The following is a 20,355-nucleotide window of genomic DNA, read 5'->3' on the forward strand; positions in this document are numbered from 1 at the left end:
ATTCTCTACAAACACAGGCATTCCGTCCGGAATAACTTATAGTCTTGACGGCGCATTAATAATAAACTAATTGTGATATCAAAGGTTGCGATATTCTGAAAGATAAGAAAAAGTCTTTTTTATACACCAAAAATAAAAAATTGTACATAAATCTTTACATTTGTATAAATTAGTGGACTTTTTCATAAAATACATGAACTTTACATAATATATTGTTTTCGTAAATAGTTACCAACAGCCTGTTTCTGTATGTCGATTGAGCTCTATCGATCGACTGAAATGCCTAGAAACAGCTGATTTTTGGTTGTAAATTCAGCGGTTTGTTTCCATTCCAGTCGATTGTTTCTAATAATAATGTGAATTGATTTTTTCAAAAAATGCATGAAACTTTACATAATATATCCGAAAATACTGCATGGGAAAACCATCACCATACAATTTTGTTCTTTCCATGCTCGGATTTAATGAGGTTGTTTTTCTTTAATACGTGGGTTAATAAATTATCATCTATTACGTATGCATTGTTGGGTGTTTGGGTGAAAAAGAAAAAAAATCCAAAAGAAATAAAGAAAGTTTTATTTAATGAATGACGATTTTCGTAAACGTTATGTAAAAGTACATATTTTTCAGTGTCGAAACGAATGTATACATTCATTTATAATATAAAACATTTCATAAATATTATGTATGCGTTCGTATCTTATGCATTCGTAGCCATTTGTATTTAAATATATGGAAATTGTTCATACAATTTATGAAATCCATCATGGGAAACCTTTTGCGAATACTATTCATAAAACAAAAGAGTAAGAATGACGTATCAAATGTGCATTATAGGCTAGCGTTGACATGGTTTGGTGTTCGACTGAAATTGAGATAAAGAGATAAATTCCATGCTAGACATCTAATACATCCCTTGCCTCTGGTGAAAGTAATGCTCAATAAATGTGGGTTTTATCTTAAAGTTCTTCCAGAAATTAAATTTACACAGAATTTTATTCCGTTTGTCAAAATTTAAATTTAAAAGTTGATGTTTTTTTCTGAAAAAGGCAACTTATGTTATTTGATACTGGGATATAAGAAAACCCTTTGGAGCCGATATATTTTGGTTACAGGAAAATGACGAAGCGAATCGCATGATCCAAGATTAGGTTTGGTTATAGTGGCAGCCTTTCACTACAGGCTCACTTAGATATTCTGTCCATTGTGATACCACAGATGGTTAGGTGGCAGCCCGATGTATCAGGCTCACTTAGACTATTCAGTCCATTGTGATACCACATTGGTGAACTTCTCTCTTATCACTGAGTGCTGCCCGATGGATGCAGGAATCGAACCCACGACCTTGTGTGTGCAAGGCGGGCATGCTAACCATTGCACCACGGAGGCTCCCACCACAGATGGTACATTTCTCTAAAGTGGAACGATCCAAGTTTATGTTTCGTTATAGTATAACATTTTTCACATTATGCTCAGTATATTGTGAAACCACAGAAGTTGGCGAATTTTTCAAAAATCGGACGGTCGAGGATTAGAGTCGGTTCTAGTAAAGCCTTGCACCATATGGTGAACTTCTCTCTTATTAATAAGAGCTTCCCGATTTTAAGTTAAGTTCAAAGATAACTGAATGATCGAGTCTGAACGGGTTATCAAACGCAGTCTGGGAACTAAATCACTCGCTGCGGAACTACGGTATTGAGCAGGGTATAAAAGTACTGAAAAAAGTACTAAAGTTTCGCACTTTTTACCCTTGGTGCACATGGTTTGCTTATGGAATTAAAATTCAAGTACACATATAAAATTTGCCAACGCCATAACTCTTGGCATTTTAGGAAAATTCACTCTTTTAAATGCCTGCACAGTGTAGTAGTGCAAGTCAAACTGCAATCCATTGCTTCTGTGCTATTATTACCAAAAGAAAGCAAAGTGGTGGGCAATAACACTGAATAGATGAACAAAAAAAATATATTTTATATAGCAGGATTACAGGAGTGCTTGGGTGGAATGACTACCAGAGGAAGATGAAACTGGAGCCAGCCATGGAAGAAATAAAATGAGAAAATATCTCGTCATAGTAATCGCCATTCTCATCTTTACGGTTGTCGTATATATCAATGGGCGCATGCGCCCATTGATCTTTTCTTTGGCGGTAAACAGTAGCTGCTATCGCTGTCGGCTGAATGGCTGGTTGGGCTTGTTCGTATGGTTGTTGAACAGTCGGTCGCTTCGTTGGATGGATGCTAGAGGTCTGTCAGGTCCTATGGTATAGGTGGAAGCTTGGCAAGCTGGCTGGCTGACGACTGGTTTGAATTGAAGTGTTTTGTGCAGTGTTGTTTTTCTTGGAGTTTGCCTTTTTGGCTTTAGCATTATTTTTTTTTTGGTTGTTTGTTCCTCTCAGTTAAGGTTCAGACATAAACTCGTCCAACGAGACAAATAAACTTCAGCGATTCAACGATGACTATGGGTAGGTAGAATTGTGCCGACGTTCAACTGACTTTTAGCACAAGCTGTATTCTCTGGCGGGAATCTGTCTGTCTGTCTGTTACGATGGATGGATGCATGAATAGATGGCGGGTTCTTGTGGTTCATATGATGAGGGTTCCAAGTACGGAGGCTATCTTTCCCCACTGTCCACCTCTTTGATACATTGAAACCAACAGTTTTGGATACTCCATACATTGTAGATGTTGTTATTGTTTTGAGGTTATTGTGGCGGTTTCCACTTTGTATTATTTGTACACCGTGTATTGCCGCCGCTCCTGCTACCGCTGTTTGATTTGTTATTGCTCTGTTATTTGAAGGCAATGTGGTGGAGTATCGTTGTTGTGTTGTTTATAATGAAGTTGCACGCGAAATCTTTAGTACGGTTGGATTCCTTTAAATTGATTATAATTTAAGGGATTTGCTACCTAATTCTTTTTATTGGTATGTTAATATTATTTTAGTTTTATGAAGGGATATGGAAGATATATGTATATCCGCTAAAAATCTACACTACAAAAAAAAAATTAAAAGAGATTAATCAGCATACAATTTAGGATTTTAAAATTAAATGGCTATGATACAAAACCATTTTTATTTTATTTAGTTTTTATTTTATAAAAATAATAATAAATGTATAAAACAAAAATCTCTAGCAGTTAAGGCTGTCGTCCTATTCATTGGCAGGAGATGATTTTGATTTAACAGTATTGCAACCTAGTTCCCTACTAAACCCTAAGAGTTCAGTGCATGTCCAATAGACAATTCTTACTTAATGCAATCACACCCACACCCAGAGAAGGAATATGATCACCTGAAACATGTTTGAAGAGCACAATGTTTTTCTTTTTTTTTTTAATAGCGAACATGTAACATGTTTTTGATTATTATAAAAATCACCAAATGAATTTCTATCTAACATACAGTATGGCATCGGTAGATGAGTAATCAGATAATTAAGTTAAGTTTTATCCATAAAATCACTAAGCCATTTTGAAAATAGTATTTATAAGTAACTAGCTTTCATCCCTGCGACTATTAATACGCTGAATTTAAACGTGGTCGTACAAGCATTGAAGATGAACCACGTAGTGGACGTCCAAAAACAGCAACAACAACAGAAATTGTAGCCAAAGTGCATGATATGGTATTAAATGATCGACGAATAAAAGTGCGTGAAATTGCTAATATCATGGGCATCTCAAATGATCGAGTCCATTTAATTTTGCATGAAGAACTACAGATGAAAAAGCTTTCTGCAAGATGGGTGCCGCCGCATTTGTTAACAGTCGATCAAAAACGCATAAGAATGAATATTTCTCAAGCTTGTTTGGAGCGTTTTAAGTGAAATAAAATGGATTTTAAGCGTCGTTTCATAACTATTGATGAGACATGGATCCACCACTATACTACAGAGACAAAAGAACAATCCAAACAATGGACTGAAGCTGGAGGAAGTGCCCCAAAGAAGGCAAAAAAAATTCAATCGGCTGGTAAGGTTATGGCAACGGTTTTTTGGGACTTCAAAGGTATTTTATTGATTGACTATCTGCAAAAGGGTAAAACAATAAATTCAGAGTACTATTGCAACCTTTTGGATCAATTAAATGTACAAATTCGAGAAAAACGTCCGGTCTTACAACACAAAAAAATAATTTTTCATCAAGACAACGCACCAGCGTGTTTTAACAATGGCTAAAATCAATGAATTAAAGTACGAGTTGCTTGACCACCCCCACCTTATTCTCCTGATTTAGCTCCCAGTGACTTTTACTTGTTCCCAAATCTAAAAAAATTCCTTGCTGGCAAGCGTTTTACCTCAAATGAAGATGCAATTACAGTTGTAAACCACTATTTTGAAGACCTTGAGGAAAACTGTTTTAATCAAGGGATAGAATTGCTAGAAAAGCATTGGACTAAGTGTATTGAAGTTTCAGGAGATTATATTGTAAAATAAAAATATTTTTTACGGTCCATTCCCTAATGGCCGTTTCATTTCATTTATCCATGGTTTTATCGTCATATTTGGTCATCTTTTCTGTGAGCGATAAACAAATTGATTTGTCACCATAAAGCTTTTGGGTCTCATGAGAGATCCATAATCATTCTGTTCATCTCACACAGGCATAAATAATCCCAGTTTATCCCCGCTGACTTCACCAATACTCTGTTACACCCAAACTGTATGTAACTTTTTAAAGTGTAAGCACTGATTTATCTGAATGTCAATTTCCATTGGTTTTCGATATGGTTTCCGCCACCAATTACACCTCTTTTCATTGCATCCGCTAACGTTTTTCAAAGGTAGAACAGTGTCGGCCGGCAATAATTTCTTTGAAGCTTAACCATAGTAGCCGCCCCTTTGAAGACAAAACAGAAAAAACAATAATAATAATAAACCATGAAAACTATTGATGCCTATAAGCTTTTTAATAATAGTTTCAAATTAAGTTGTCTATATTCATAAATTTCATGACAGTTGAAATATGAGCTCCTTATGCGGTGGAAGCGGCAACTCTGTACCGGTGGCAATGCTGGTTAATATAATGACGGTTGATGGCTTTTCGAAAATGATTTGGTTTGTAAATGACGTTGATATTGAATGAAATTATTATATGCCAATAATTATACTATCGTGGCTCGATCAAATGTGACAAGGGTGGTGGTCATTGTGGTCTATTTGGTAATAATAATTTCACATTGTAGTACATCAGGTTATGTTAATTGAAATACAATCCATATTGCTATAATATAAACATTCTCAGTTAGATAGTTTATCGATAGTGTGGAGGAGAATAAGATATTTCATTCAATATGATTGATGTATGATGCTTCATATGGAATGCACTTTGATGATGTGTGTGCGCTCCGACAGATAAGATATATTCAGAAGATGGCATGTCCTAATTCTTAGGACGAATTAATTGCCGTTCGCGAGAAATGATGAAGGTCGAATGGTAAATATAATGACCTAATATGACAGACAGATAAGACATATTCATAAGATGGCAAGCCCTAATTCTTAGGACGAATGAATTGCCGTTCGCGAAAAATGATGAAGGTCGAATGGTAAATATATTGACCTAATATGAAAACTTATGCAACCTAAATTTTAGGATATGCAATACTACGAGTAAAAATAAAAATTTTGGAAGAAATTTTAATTTAAAAGAATTTTGCACAATGTTTGCTTTAAATCTTTTTATACCCACCACCATAGAATGGTGACGGGGGTATAATAAGTTTGTCATTCCGTTTGTAACACATCGAAATATCGATTTCCTACTATATAAAGTATATATATTCTTGATCAGGGAGAAATTCCAAGACGATATAACGATGTCCGTCTGTCCGTCCGTCTGTCCGTCGGTCTGTCTGTATGTCTGTTGTAATCACGCTACAGTCTTCAATAATGAAGCAATCGTGCTGAAATTTTGCACAAACTCGTCTTTTGTCTGTAGGCAGGTCAAGTTCGAAGATGGGCTATATCGGTCCAGGTTTTGATATAGTCCCCATATAAACCGACCTTCCGATTTGGGGTCTTGGGCTTATAGAAATCGTAGTTTTTATCCAATTTGCCTGAAATTTGAAATCTAGAGGTATTTTATGACCATAAAGAGGTGTGCCAAAAATGGTGAGTATCGGTCCATGTTTTGGTATAGACCCCATATAGACCGATCTCCCGATTTTACTTCTTGGGCTTATAGAAACCGCAGTTTTTATTCAATTTACCTGAAATTGGAAATCTAGAGGTATTGTAGGACCACAAATACGTGTGCTAAAAATTGTGAGCATCAGTCCATGTTTTGGTATGGTCCCCATATAAAACGACCTCCCGATTTGGGGTCTTGGGCTTATAGAAACCGTAGTTTTTATCCAATTTGTCTGAAATTTGAAATCTAGAGGTATTTTAGGACCATGAAGAGGTGTGCCGAAAACGGTGAGTATCGGTCCATATTTTAGTATAACCCCCATAAGAACGATCTCCCGATTAAACTCCTTGGGTTTCTAGAAACCGTAGTTTTTATCTGATTTGCCTGTAATTGTAAATATTCTGGTATTTTAGGCTCACAAAAACGTGTATCGGATTAAGTTTTTATCGGTCCTCCATATAGACCGACTTAACTTCTTGAGGGTGTAGAAGGCGCACTGATCATGAAAATTGCTTTAAACTCAATGTAAAATTTCCAGATTTTACTTCTACAGATTTAAGATTTCAAATCAATACTTTATTTTATAATTTTCTTGCACACTTACAAGAGATGTTAATGATTCCTCTAAAACTCAAACAAAAATTGTTCTTATAAATCCAGAATCTGATATAGTCCTCATAGGTGAAATCTTTAAATTTATCTTCGGGAAATCTTTAAATTTATCCTTGACTTTATTTTGACTTTTTCAATTCCATGGTAGTTCTTTTGGGAAGGTTTTGCAAATTATAATAATTTTTGATGGATAAAATATATTTCTACAAAAATATATGCCGAAAATAACAAAATAAAAACGATGTATAACATAAAAAAAATAATTTTTTAGGAAAATATTTGATAAAAAAATTGCCGCTGGTGAGATTTGATTTTCATTCATAATAATAATGAACATCTCAGGAAGTAATTAGAATGTCATGCCGTGATGTCATATTAGGTTCGTATCACATTTGAATAGACGTTTTGATGCATTGTGTTCAATGGCGTTTGTGGCTGAGTGTGCTAAAGCATTCTGTTATGGTGCCAGCAGACCACGGTTTAACCCCGGTGAAAGCGAAGAAGTTCTTCAATATCTAAAAATTAGATATGTAATAGGAAAATAAAAGTGTAACAGAAAATACTTATAAAAAATAAAAATTAAAATTGGAGAAAAAATGTTTGTTTTTTTTTTTTTTTTAATTTCTTCATCCAAATGAACTTCCAAGGCACAACTTCTAAAGCAATGCAAAGGATCAAAAAATGGAGTACTTCCGTCCTATGACAAGCCCATGTAAAATTCATTGGAGATGATCCAAGTTTGCACTACTTCCGGATCCCAAATTGGCGATCCAAACTACTTTTTCGGAAGCTCATTTTTGCTGGGTTATAATTGTCCAAATTCACAAAAAAAAAAAAATATTAACTTAAATAACGAAGCATAACGAATTCTTCGTTTCGTGACTTTCAACCGACATCTTACTATTTTGATATTATTGTATTTCGTCCACTGCTCATAATTCTTCTCCTCCACCGACTCCATTCAATACTTTGAACTTGTAAAGCAACAATCCTTGCCTTATAGAATCCATATACCGGAGTTACATTTTTAGCTTTATTGGTTTATTGTTATAATTTGAAATTTTGAACTAGTTTTTTATTTGTATGTGAATAACATTGTTAGTAAATGAAATCTGATCCCAATTTTAATTCATAGAACCAAGATTTAAATCTAAATGGTTCCCTATAAATGTATTTATTTTAAAGAAGCAACGTTTTTGGTTCGGCATCAATACCAAAATCTCTAACAGAAGGTCAACATTGTTCGAAGTATCTTTTGCGTGTATTAACTCCGATAATAATCGGTTCAAACTTTGATAATAACCGGTTCAATACCAAATTCTTTAAGGAATAGTCAAAATCATTACATCCAAGAAAACTATAATTGTGAGATCTATCGCCTCAAAAAAATCATATACCCCAAACACGTTCTGATTCAAGCATATACATTTTCAGAATTGGTCCAAACAAAATATTGTTTGTATTGTTCTGGTAGAAAAAAAATTTAATAAAATTTTCTTTGTGTATATACAGTTGTGCTCAAAATAATAGTAGTGCTGTGCTGAATTTTTTTTCTGCTTCTTCTATTCCTTCCACTAAAGGTTTATTTTATCTTTGTTTTTTACTATATCATTGTTTGGAGTGTGCATAATAAAAAAATGCCGTTGGTTTAACTTCTGATGCTATTGTTGTTGTAAAAAAATCGACATAAGAAGAATCCCTTTGCAAGCTCCAAAACAAATAAAAGGGTTATAAGCTAGCTTACAAACAATTAAAAGACGAAAATAATTTAGCTGTCCATAGTCCAAGAAAAGTCACTCTCCTTTCAAAAAAACATGTATCGGAAAGAATAAAGTATGCCCAAGAGGATTTCCATTGGTCAGTACAGAAATGGAGGAACATTCCCCAGTACAGAAATGGAGGAACATTGGATGGATGAGTCAAAAATGGTGCTTTATGATTGAAGAGGATCCCGTCTATATGTTCGGCAACCTAAAAACACTGAGTACAGTACCAATTTTACTACAAAAACTGTAAATCACAATGGTGCTTTAATTTATTTGCTACTACTATTATTTTGAGCGCAGCTGTATGTTTTTAAGGCGCCAATTGGTTACTTCCATTCTTTCACTTGCAGCACACTCTCTAGGACTCTCTTTCTAAACATATACATGTACATGTATATGTTTATAGGCTATTTCTAAATTAATATATGTTTGAATCTAAACATATTATATTTACACAAATTTCATATGCCAAACATAAAATGTTCTAACATAATAACATATATGCCCCAAACATGTTATGCTAGTTTATGAACAATATATGCTTGCACTTAAAAATGTTGTGTTAAAAAATTTGAATTCCAAACATATAATTTTTACACCCAAACATATGAAAAACATTCTATTTCGTCCGTGTATATAGCGCACCTCAGTAGTTAAAGGTTAACGATTGACATTGGTTCTAAATCGATTTTTTTTATATAAGTAATTCTACAACTTTTGAATGGATAAAGATATTTTGTTTTTCTTTTATGTGTGATTTCCTCTAAGTTTAAAAGTTTGTGGATCCCTAGTGGGTCCACGGACTAGCTCATAAGAGTTGAGAGTTAGCCACCTCGGTTGTATGAAATTTAGTTTTTGCAGCTAAATCTGAGATTATAAACTAAAAAGGGATAACAAGGTTTGTAAAGGTCATACAAATATAAAACAAATTGTTACACCAATGAAGCGTACAAATTTACTAAATTCATATTTCCCAGAAAATAGTTCAGAATTGCCTTTGTAAATTTTAACAAAAATTATGAACTTTGTATGACTCTGAAGAAATTTCTAACTCCATTTTTTTTAAATTTCACAATAGGAAATTGTCTTTAACAATTGATAAAAAAAAAAACAAAAATATGTCTAATATATTTTCTTGATTTTGTCAAATTATATACCTATTTTTGGCATATCGGCATTTATAATACAATTTAGTTATCGTTTTCTAAAATTAACCTACATTTTTCTTCCAGGTAGGTTCGCTTTTTTTTAATTCAGCTTCCTAAACATCGTTTGTTATAGAGTATATTCTTAAGGATAAAATAAATCCAAATTGGTGACAAATGTTGCAACGATTTTATCTAATGATTTTTATTTACATCAATAGAAAATTCTTTAACATCACAAGAAAAGCTTGTCTAAAATTTCCTTCCCCAGAAAAGAAAACTCTTCATTCAGTGTTACTTTAAATTGCAAAAGAATTTTTTTTTTACATTGTTCAGGGCACTGAATATTATTACATGTCTACAAACAAACAAATAATTATTTCCTACTAAATAAAATATTCGACCAACGAAGTATTCTTTTATTGTCTCTTTAAGGTCAAATAAATCTTTGTTTATGGTATCCGTTGCCACGTATTCCACCAATTAGCTTTGTTTAGCCCAAAAGAAACGATTTTAACAATAAACGAAAACTTCGTTGGTCCAAATTTTTATTTACCAGAAATGAAATTAATTTCTTGCGGGTAAGCCAGGTCATCCGATTTTTTTATTTGTTTTCTGTGGCATATCGTATACCATAGTATTCCATATATATTGCCACCCTTTTGGATATGTCACGTTCTGTTACTTACCCTTGAATAGTGGCGTTTAATCCATTTATTGGCTCTGTGTTTAAACTCGTCGTAAAAGTTTTGCGGCATTTTTTCAATCAACATAGGGTTTAACATTTTTCTTAATAAATATTTGATATTTTAGCAAATAAAAAATATTGTATTTTAAATAATGTATAGATAATGTAAACAATTCATTTCACTTGTACGTAGGTTATTTCATTGCAATTGTATACATAAATGCATTGGATTTCAATATGGAAATTCTTGTTTTTTGTATTTCTTAAAATTTTTTGTACACAATTTTTTTGTTTTACAAAATTATTTGAAATTGGTTTTTTTGCTTGATAAATTTTTTTATTCGTTGTACTTTTTTTTTTTTTAATTCATATCAGATTAGTTGTTATAGCACTTCACTTTAACCATGTATTAGCGGTAATTTATAATCATTATTATCCATTTCGTTTCGCATTCAGGTTGTGTTTTCTTTTTTTTTTTTTGAATTATAACGTTTTTACATTCTTTGACATTTCATCTAGAAAATTTCTTCCGAGCTCACGTCCGTTAGCTACGATAAGTCTTTACGGAATGAACAACACTTGTGTACTCGTGAGGTGATCTACTGCCGATGCAAGTTTTACGAATACTACATCGCCAAAATATTAGAGAAATACGAAAACAAAGATCGTTGATGTCGCTGTGAACGAAGTGTGCCTTGGTATTTGTGTTATTTTTGTCTGCAATTCCACCGAACCTTCAACATCGTAATCAACAATGGTTGTTGCTTGAATTTTTGGTTTAGGAAAATAACAACAATGTAAAGAGAGAGAGAAACAATTGAAGAGAATGAGAACCGCTACCTGTTGAATTTGAGATAGGGGAACATTATGGTATTAAAACACTTATACGCTCTCTCTGTTTGTTTTTCCTATATCTCGAAGGCTATTTATTGTTTAGAATGAGTGAAATAATAACAAACATAATAATTGATTGCTTAAAATGAAATAGTATAGTAGTCGTTATTGCAAGGCATTCAGATTGATGTGGTTCTTAGAGGTTATTGTATATGCAATGCACGCAAAAAATTGTTGCAGTAGGTAACGGATGTAAGCATATGAAAAAAACACCTTTTTGGAGAACATCACATATGAAATTTCAATCGGATCGGTTAATATTTGCTCTTTCAAGAGGCTCCCCAATTCAAATCTGGGGATTGGTTTACATGGGGACTATACATAATTAAGGAGCGATATGTGCCAATTTTTGCATATCTGTTGGAGCGTTTATTGCTTACATCACGTACGAAATCGGATCGGTTGATATTTGCCCTTTCAAGAGGTTCCGGTTGGGGTTGGGGGAGCGTGAAGCAAATTGGGTTGGGAAGCTGTGGTTTATATGCTGATGGGAGCCACCGTGTTGCAATGGTTAGCATGCCCGCCTTGCATACACAAGGTCGTGGGTTCGATTCCTGCTTCGACCGAATACCAAAAAGTTTTTCAGCGGTGGATTATCCCATCTCAGAAATGCTGGTGACATTTCTGAGTGTTTTAAAACTTCTCTAAGTGATTTCACTGCAATGTGGAACGCCGTTCGGACTCGGCTACAAAAAGGAGGTCCCTTGTCATTGAGCTTAACATGGAATTGGGCAGCACTCAGTGATAAGAGAGAAGTTCACCAATGTGATATCACAATAGACGGAATAGTCTAAGTGAACCTGATACATCGGGCTGCCACCTAACCTAACCTAACCTTTATATGCTGATCCGATAGTCCGATATGGTCCAATATCATTTGATCCACATCAATAACTTTTTTAGGTTAGGTATAGTGGCAGCCCGATATTTTCAGGCTCATATTGACTATTCAGTCCATTGTGATACCATAGTGGTAAACTTCTCTCTTATCGCTGAGTGCTGTCCATGTTTAGCTCAATGAGAAGGGACCTCTTCCCAACTGACACCACTATCATAAAGCTTGACATTTTTGAGGTTATAAGTATTCAGAACGTTTTGACATACGCTGTTTGGTTGTTTACAGTAGAAGTGTGCACGTGAGTAATATTTTACTCACGCTGACACACACTCACGATGGAAAAATCCTACCCACGCACACGATATGTTTTGGTAGGATTCACGCTAACGCACAATCACGAAAAGTAAACTTTTACTCACGTACGAAACTCTTTTAAAGACTCAGGCACACTCACGATTAGAAAGATCATGACTCACGAAAAATGTCATGATTCACGAATAATTTTATGAGTAAATATCTGAAGGACGTGGCTAAACATTAGCATGATTATAATAGAGAGCGTTTTAAACTCTTAATATCCTAGATGTCACCAAAATTGTAAATGATTATTATTACGTGAGCGTATTATTTTCATGAGCGTATTTTCCCGAAATTCGATACTCACGCACACCAAGGACCAGTGTCCGTGACGTTGAATTCAACCGTGGTAGTAGTTCACTCCAAGACGAATTTCGTGAAAGTCCTCCAAAACCAGTATTGATTTGGCACCGAATGACTTCTTTTTATTCCGGTACGTACAAAAATGGCAGGTCAATATTTTTCGACGCCCGAAGAAGCGTTTAATACGTTCAGAATGCATGTTTTGGAGATATCTCAATCAGGGTGGCAAAAGGGCTTGGACCATTGGTTCAAACGCATGCAGAAGTGTATGACTGTAAATGGGGAATATTTTGAAAAACAATAAAAAAATGTCGTTCCTTTTTTATACCCTCCACCATAGGATGGTCGGATGGTATTGCAAATGTGCCATATCAGTTCTTTTACTTTTACGTATAGCCCCCAATAAACAGACCACCAGATTTGGCTTGCGGAGCTTTTAAGAGAAGCATATTTCATCCGATCTGGCTGAAATGTGGTACATAGTGTTGGTATATGGTCTCTAACAACCATACAAAATCTTCCAAAACATCAAGAATTCTTACCAAGATCAAATTCGCACGCGATATCTCCACTTACATCTGGCTTGTGCACTTACCGAGGTCACAGCCACACACAATTCGTCGTTCCCATCCTGACTTGTGCACTTTCAGAGGTGACAGTAACTATCTTCATGTGCATTCCCACCATGGTACCTAGCCCTCCTTGTGCATGAACGCTACTAGTTCTACTTAAGGTTTCATAGGATTGCCAACTTTGACTCACCATTGCGTAGACCCATGCACCCGGTGCACGTAGTCAGGTCGCTGTTCAAGCCAACGCAGCCCGGTCAGGATCCAACTCAGGTTCTCAAGTGTACTTAGCCAGGTCACCGTACAACGCACACAGATTCGCAAGCGTACTTAACCAGGTCGCAACTCCAGGCCCCTCGCAGTTCAGACTCGCCCAGATTTGCAAGCGTACTTAACCAGGTCGCCGTTCAATTCGCCCGGATTCGCGAGCGTATTTAGCCAGGTTCAGGTCCGTTCCAGACCCCTCTCAGCATAGACCGAAAACGCGTCCTGTCCAGTGTGCTTATCCAGGCCACCATCCAAATCTAATGCCAGTCAAGCTCACGTCGATCCAGTATCCCGCCCCAGAACGAGCTCACACTAGCTGTATCCCCAGTTATCGAAGATCACCCATTTCATACGATTTTCCAATAATAAACTCTATAACCATCTTATAACATCTTCCTCTGTCGCTACAAAAACAAATTTCTGTGACGGACTCTTCTCCCGCGAGCAACACCCCAGCGACCAGAGGAAACTTATCGTTACATAGTTACTGCTTGCGTTTTTGGCTGCAGTATCCCATCAGGTACGTCCGGCTTTGTTTTCAAAGGTACCGGCCTATACTGAGCCCAAGCGAAATTGTGTTTAAGCGACTCATGTTCATAAATAAATTTGGTAACAAGAGACACGCACAGAGAATTGTTTATTATTGCGAAAATTAAATACTAACGTGTAAAACTGGAACCATAACGTCATCGTGTTAGACAAACAGTGTGCACTTAAGTAGTTAGTCACCTGCCATCCCACCAAAGAGTGCTTTATAGCGGTAAGTAATGTGTAAATTGAAGCATTCATGTTAGGGATGTCAACTGGGAACTTTTGATCAACCACTGATCAGCCACCTTGGTACAAGCGAAGCAACACCAATGCAGAAAAACAAATTGGACTGGAAACAATTTCGGTGAGATTTTGCACATTCTGGAGTTTCAATGGGTTTAGTCCTAGCTCATTTTTCAATATGTGTTGCATCCGTTCTTGCGATATGTTAAGCGCATTATCCACCGTTAGGTTAGGTTAGGTTAGGTTATGGAGGATGAGACCAGCCCGTAACTGAAGGGCTGGTGTCCCACTTAGACCATGTTGATCCATTGTATTTCCTCATTGTTGTTCTTCTTCGTCCTCCTCAATCATTTGAGTTTGCAGCCGAATTCCAGAGAAAGTTTTCCTAGGTTTTTCATCCCGAGGCCTTTATGAAGACAAGTATATCCTTCATGTTGCAGTTACGTACGTCCGTTATATCCTGAAAGAAAAAAGAGCCCAGTATCTTGTTTCTTCTAAAGGATAATGCTGGACACTGGCACAGAAAATGGTAGAAGTCTTCTGTTGCCTCTGGGCCCAGACACCATCTGAAAATATCATTAGTAATAAGCCAATCCTTACCATGTGTTTTCCAAGGGTGTTGTGTCCTGTTATGATGCCTATCAGTGCTCTCAGATCATCTCTACGGGTCGCCATCAGGAAATCAGAGTTCCTGCGGCTCTTGTCGTCCCAAATCAACTTGGTTTGCTCTCGTGGTGCAATGCTTGCATTGCATACAAAGAATCGTGAGTTCAATCCCAGGTTTGATCGAACACCAAAAAGTTTTATCCCCTTTCAGTAATACTGGTAGCATTTCTGAATGTATCTCGTCCCGGACTCGTCTATAAAAAGGAGGTCCCTTGTCCATGAGCTTAACATAGAATCGGGCAGCATTCATAGTGGTACCACAAAGGAGTGAATAGTCAAATTGATACTAAAATATCAGGCTGCCACTATACCCAATCTGGGTTCACAAGAAAGTTTCCTACCACTACGGCGTGGATTTCGATCAAGTCTGGCCTCCACTTTTCGGATCATTTCTGGTGTTGTTACCGTGTTTGTTGGATTACTATCAAATGGTGGCGGGTATAAAATGGGATTATTGGAAACCCGCCGTGATGCAATGTAATGATTAGATTGATCAATTGACATACAAAGGTTTATGGGTTCAATCCCAGTTTTAGCCTCTCAGTAATGCTGGAGATATTTTGCAATATGCCAATGTTTTTTTCAAGTAGGGACGCTGCTCTAAAGGAAGTTTCCTGTCATTGAGCTTAAGATAGAATCGCATCTTATTGGATTTCTCGGTCGCCAGAAAATCTCCCTGGAATTACATAGCCTATTTTTGCTTTATTTTACAAAAGTGTGAAAAATTCCCAAAAAATCGATAAGGGCGGAATCCCTACTTAAATCATACACCAACTGATGAACTGTCATGTTAAAGTCAATGTAAGCTTGAATCTTCTTATATTCTCTCAGTTGGACTACCATCAACTGGAAACTGGTCAATGGGTTTTCCTCATAGTCATCAGCTAGAGCAGCGCTGATGCTGTTTGGATATCCTCTACCGCCTTATGTTTCTCCTGGTTTTTCGATATTATTCTTCTTGTTCATCTTTGGTATTTTCATCGTTTGAGCGGCCCAAAGAGAAGCTGGCTGGAGCAGCAACAGCAGGGGCCAAAGCAGCAGCAGCAACATCAGTAGTTGTGTAGTAAGTAGTACACCGTAGAGAAGAGCGGTTTAAATGAAACGTGTCGGCAACACTTTGAAGACCGCAACATCAAAGGGGCCGATTGTTTACATAATAGTGGTCTTTGAAACGGAACAATAGAATGCCAGGATCAAAAGCAATAGCCGCCGGTATCGAAATAATAACAGCAACAACAATGCCAACAATCGTTCACACACACACGAACGTTGTCGAAACACAACTTCAGAAACTCGAATTGAAAAACACAACTGAAGAAACTGAAGCAAAACAGATCCACCACATAGCCCATCCATCTCAACTTGGACTCCAATAAGAAGACAAAGACGCAGCAGCAGCTCATAGTCGGCCAACCAGCTGCAGCAACATCAAAAAGAAACGCAAACCCATAAAATTAGGAAGTAAATGAAATAAGCATGCCGTAAAAACACCGATCATAGAGATCTGTTGTTCCTCTAATCGGACGGACCCAGAGCTTCCCTATGGGAAATTTGTGCCAAAAACCAAATGGAGAAACAAAACAAAAGGCTATTTTGTCTATTTGAGAATGATGATTGGTTTACGATTTCACGATATGTTGTCCTTATTTTTTTTTGTTGTTGACGAGGAGATGGTTTACTTAGATATATGTATGATTTCTTTCATCTCGAAACAATAGAGACCGTCTATTCGATTAGAATGTAGGCGATAAGAGAAAAGGCATAATTAGGTTATTATTCGATGGATCCCGCTTTAAGCAACCCTTTAAACCTTACCCTATAAGTAATTTAATACTAATAGAACTAAATTTAGCATTGTTTTGGAGCCTTGGATGCTGTATTTATGTATCGTGAAAGCTAATGCCATCAGTAAATGCATTGTCAACTCTGAAGGGATACTGAGGCTGATAGACGTTCTTCTAATGAAGAGACGTATTCTAGCCACGGTTGCCACAGTTGGTAGAATTCTACCACAAATGGTAGATGTTTTACTGTTTGCTAGATTGATAGTTTCTTGATATTTTGGTAGATTTTGCAAAATATTTCTTACCACATTCACAAAAGATATACAATTTTGTCTAGGAATAAAATTTTGAAAAAAAAATTCTAAAGGAATAAAATTTTGACAAAATTTTCTCTAGGAATAAAATGTTGGCTACATTTTCCCTAAGAATACATTTTAGACAAAATTTTCTCTTGGACCAAAGATTTGACAAAATTTTCTATAGGAATAAAATTTTGACAAAATGTTCTATAGTAATAAAATTTTTGACAAAATTTTCATTAGGAATAAACAAATTTACTATAGGAATAAAATTTTTGACAAAATTTTTTCTAGGAATAAAATTTTGACAAAAATTTCTACACCCTCAAAAAAAATCGCTTCTTTAACATATGTTCCAAACATATTTTGCAGGAAGCACATATATTATTGGATACTGCCGAAACATTAATATGTTTGTTTTATGTGAACATATTATATGTTTTGAGCTTGGAAGAATTTTTCCCAAAGACGATTGTGCTCATTCCCTAACATACTCGTAATTTTCACTTTCACGAAATATTTTAGTTCTTGGCACCTTTTTCTGTAATACAAATAATGTTGAAGAAATTATTCACTTTTATAAATTATTGAAATTTTACCTTTCGCCTGCACGGAGAATCGAACCGAGGACCATACAGTTTGTAAGACAACACACTATCCACTGGGCTACGTAGCTGTTATAGTCACCAGCAGATAATTATCGTTATACGTTATATTTATATAGCATAGTTTGCAGCGCCCACGAGCCCATGCAAACATAACATTATTTAACAGAAACATACATTTGTTTGCCACGTGGAGCAGTGGTTAGAATGTCTGCCTTGCATGTGGGTCGTGGGTTCAATCCCTGCTCCGACCGAACACTTTTTTTTTTAATTTACACATTTATATTTATACTATATTAAATTTTTATAATCAAACTTCGAAATGTGGGTTATTAAAGATTTATAGTCAGTAACAGTGCTTGATATAAACGAAATTGACTGATTTTTGGATAAAATATTATTTTTTTATTGCAAAAATAACAATTTTGTAACAAAAAACTGTTTTTGGTACAAAACTTTAAAATTTGGAAGGAATTCAAGAACTCTAACAAAAGAAGAACGTGGAGTCGAGTATAAACATACATAAATAATTTTATAATATAAACATAAATGTATTTAGGCGTGAACAGTTTTTTACTAGCATTTAACACCATCGGTCTAAAATGCCTTTTATTTTTCTTTAATAATTCATTTTAAAGAAAATAAACTTTTTTAATTGTTTTAGCTGCAAAACTCGAACTTAATGCCCGCTTTTATATTTGAAGGTGTCCGTCAACTCCTCGTGGACTACTTATTAATAAAGAGGAACTAAACTTTTTTTTTATACATTTTACTGTGTAATTTTTCACTATTTCCTCCTTATTTCATTTTACTGTCCCAACTCTAAAAAGAGTATAGTGCCCTTTCGTTATTTTTATGAAGACCCCTGATTTCTTTTAACGAACCAAGAAAAAAATTGTGCCCATAATGCCAAAATGATAAACAAAACACATGTCCACACATACATAAAATGCTGCTCTCAAGGCGAAAACATATGCTGTTTGTTTTTCAAATGTCTATTCTCTTGGTTCCGAATGTCCATTCTCTTTATTCAAATTAAATAATATTTAGACTTAAGCATATCAAATTTTTGGCCTTATCATAAAACAGTTTTCCGAAACAACATACAAGCGGTTTCGCAGAAATTGTTCTCTTTTGATTCTTTCGCTGTGTTATGTTGATATCTTTTGTCAACTCTCCCGGTTTCCCGGTCGCTTTGAATAAAATATCACAACATATGTATGTTTAATCGAAATTGGTAAATTTATACATGTTTGCATTCACACATATGATTTTTATGAAACATTCATGCCCCAAACATAAAATATTCTAACATATTAACATAGATGTCCCAAACATTTAGTGTTAGTTTAGGAACATTACATGTTTGCAATTAAATATATTGTGTTTTAAAATTGTGCCCGAAACACATTTTGCTTATATCGGAACATAGGAAAAACATATTTTTCTAAGAGTGTATAGAAATAAAATTTTGACAAAACTTTCTATAGGTATACAATGTTGAAAAAATTTGTATAGGAATAAAATATTGACAAAATGTTCCATGGGAATAAAATGTTGACAAAATTTTCTATAGTAATAAGATTTTTGACAAAAATTTTATTAGGAATAAAATGTTGACAAAATCTTCCATACACTGTTAGAAAAATATGTTTTTCATATGTTCCGATATAAACAAAATGTGTTTCGGGCACAATTTTTAAACACAATATATTTAAGTGCAAACATGTAATGTTCCTAAACTAACACTAAATGTTTGGGATACATATGTTAATATGTTAGAATATATTATGTTTGGGGCATGAATGTTTCATAAAAATAATATGTGTGAATGTAAACATATATAAATTTACAAATTTCGAGTAAACATATATAAGTTGTGATATTTTATTCAGAGAGCGACAGAGAGAGTATAGAGAAAGAAATAGAGATGGAATCCGGGAGGGTTGACGAAAGATATCAACATAACACAGCGAGAGAATCAAAAGAGAGCAATTTCTGTGAAACTGCTTGTATGTTGTTTCGGAAAACTGTTTTATAATAAGTCCAAAAATTTGATATGCTTAAGTCTAAATATTATTTAATTTGAATACTCATGTAAAGAGAATAGACATTCGGAAGCGGGCATTAAGTTCGAGTTTTGCTAAACAATTGAAAAAGTTTATTTTCTTTAAAATGAATTATTAAAGAAAAGTAAAAGGCAAAACAGGGTCATTTTAGAACGATAATGCCAACATAATACCGGCCTTAAGGGTAAAAATGAAATTAAGTACAAAACACGATAAGTTTTAAATACATTTAAAATGGTGTTAAATGCTAGTAAAAAACTGTTCACGCCTAACTAAATTTATGTGTATATTATAAAATTATTTATGTATGTTTATACTCGACTCCACGTTCTTCTTTTGTTAGAGTTTTTTGAATTCGTTCCAAAATTTCAAACTTTTATACCAAAAACAGTTTTTTGTCACAAAATTGTTATTTTTGCAATAAAAAAATATATTTTATCCAAAAGCTCAGTCCATTTCGTTTATATCAACCACTGTTCTTTTCTGACTGTACATCTTTAATAACACACATTTCGAAGTTTCATTGTAAAAAATTAATTTAATAATATAATAAAAAATATAAATACAAAAATTAAAAAAAAAATG

General features: G+C 34.8%; 1 protein-coding gene across 2 annotated transcripts in view; it reads right to left on the reverse strand.

Moving 5' to 3' along the window:
* Positions 1-20,355, reverse strand: part of Notum (palmitoleoyl-protein carboxylesterase notum) — a 43,161-nt gene that overhangs the window by 16,951 nt on the left and 5,855 nt on the right. The window contains exon 1 of one of the 2 annotated variants that reach the window (XM_075306113.1): positions 10,347-10,897. The exons of the other annotated variant lie outside the window; for it this stretch is intronic. Within the exon in view, the coding sequence (XP_075162228.1) occupies positions 10,347-10,442 (96 nt within the window). The 5' untranslated portion in view covers positions 10,443-10,897. Of the gene's footprint in view, positions 1-10,346; positions 10,898-20,355 lie in introns of those variants that run through there. 2 annotated transcript variants of the gene reach the window in all.

This window comes from Haematobia irritans, chromosome 4 (genome assembly GCF_050003625.1).
Source record: "Haematobia irritans isolate KBUSLIRL chromosome 4, ASM5000362v1, whole genome shotgun sequence".
In the NCBI taxonomy this organism is placed as follows: Eukaryota; Metazoa; Arthropoda; class Insecta; order Diptera; family Muscidae; genus Haematobia; species Haematobia irritans.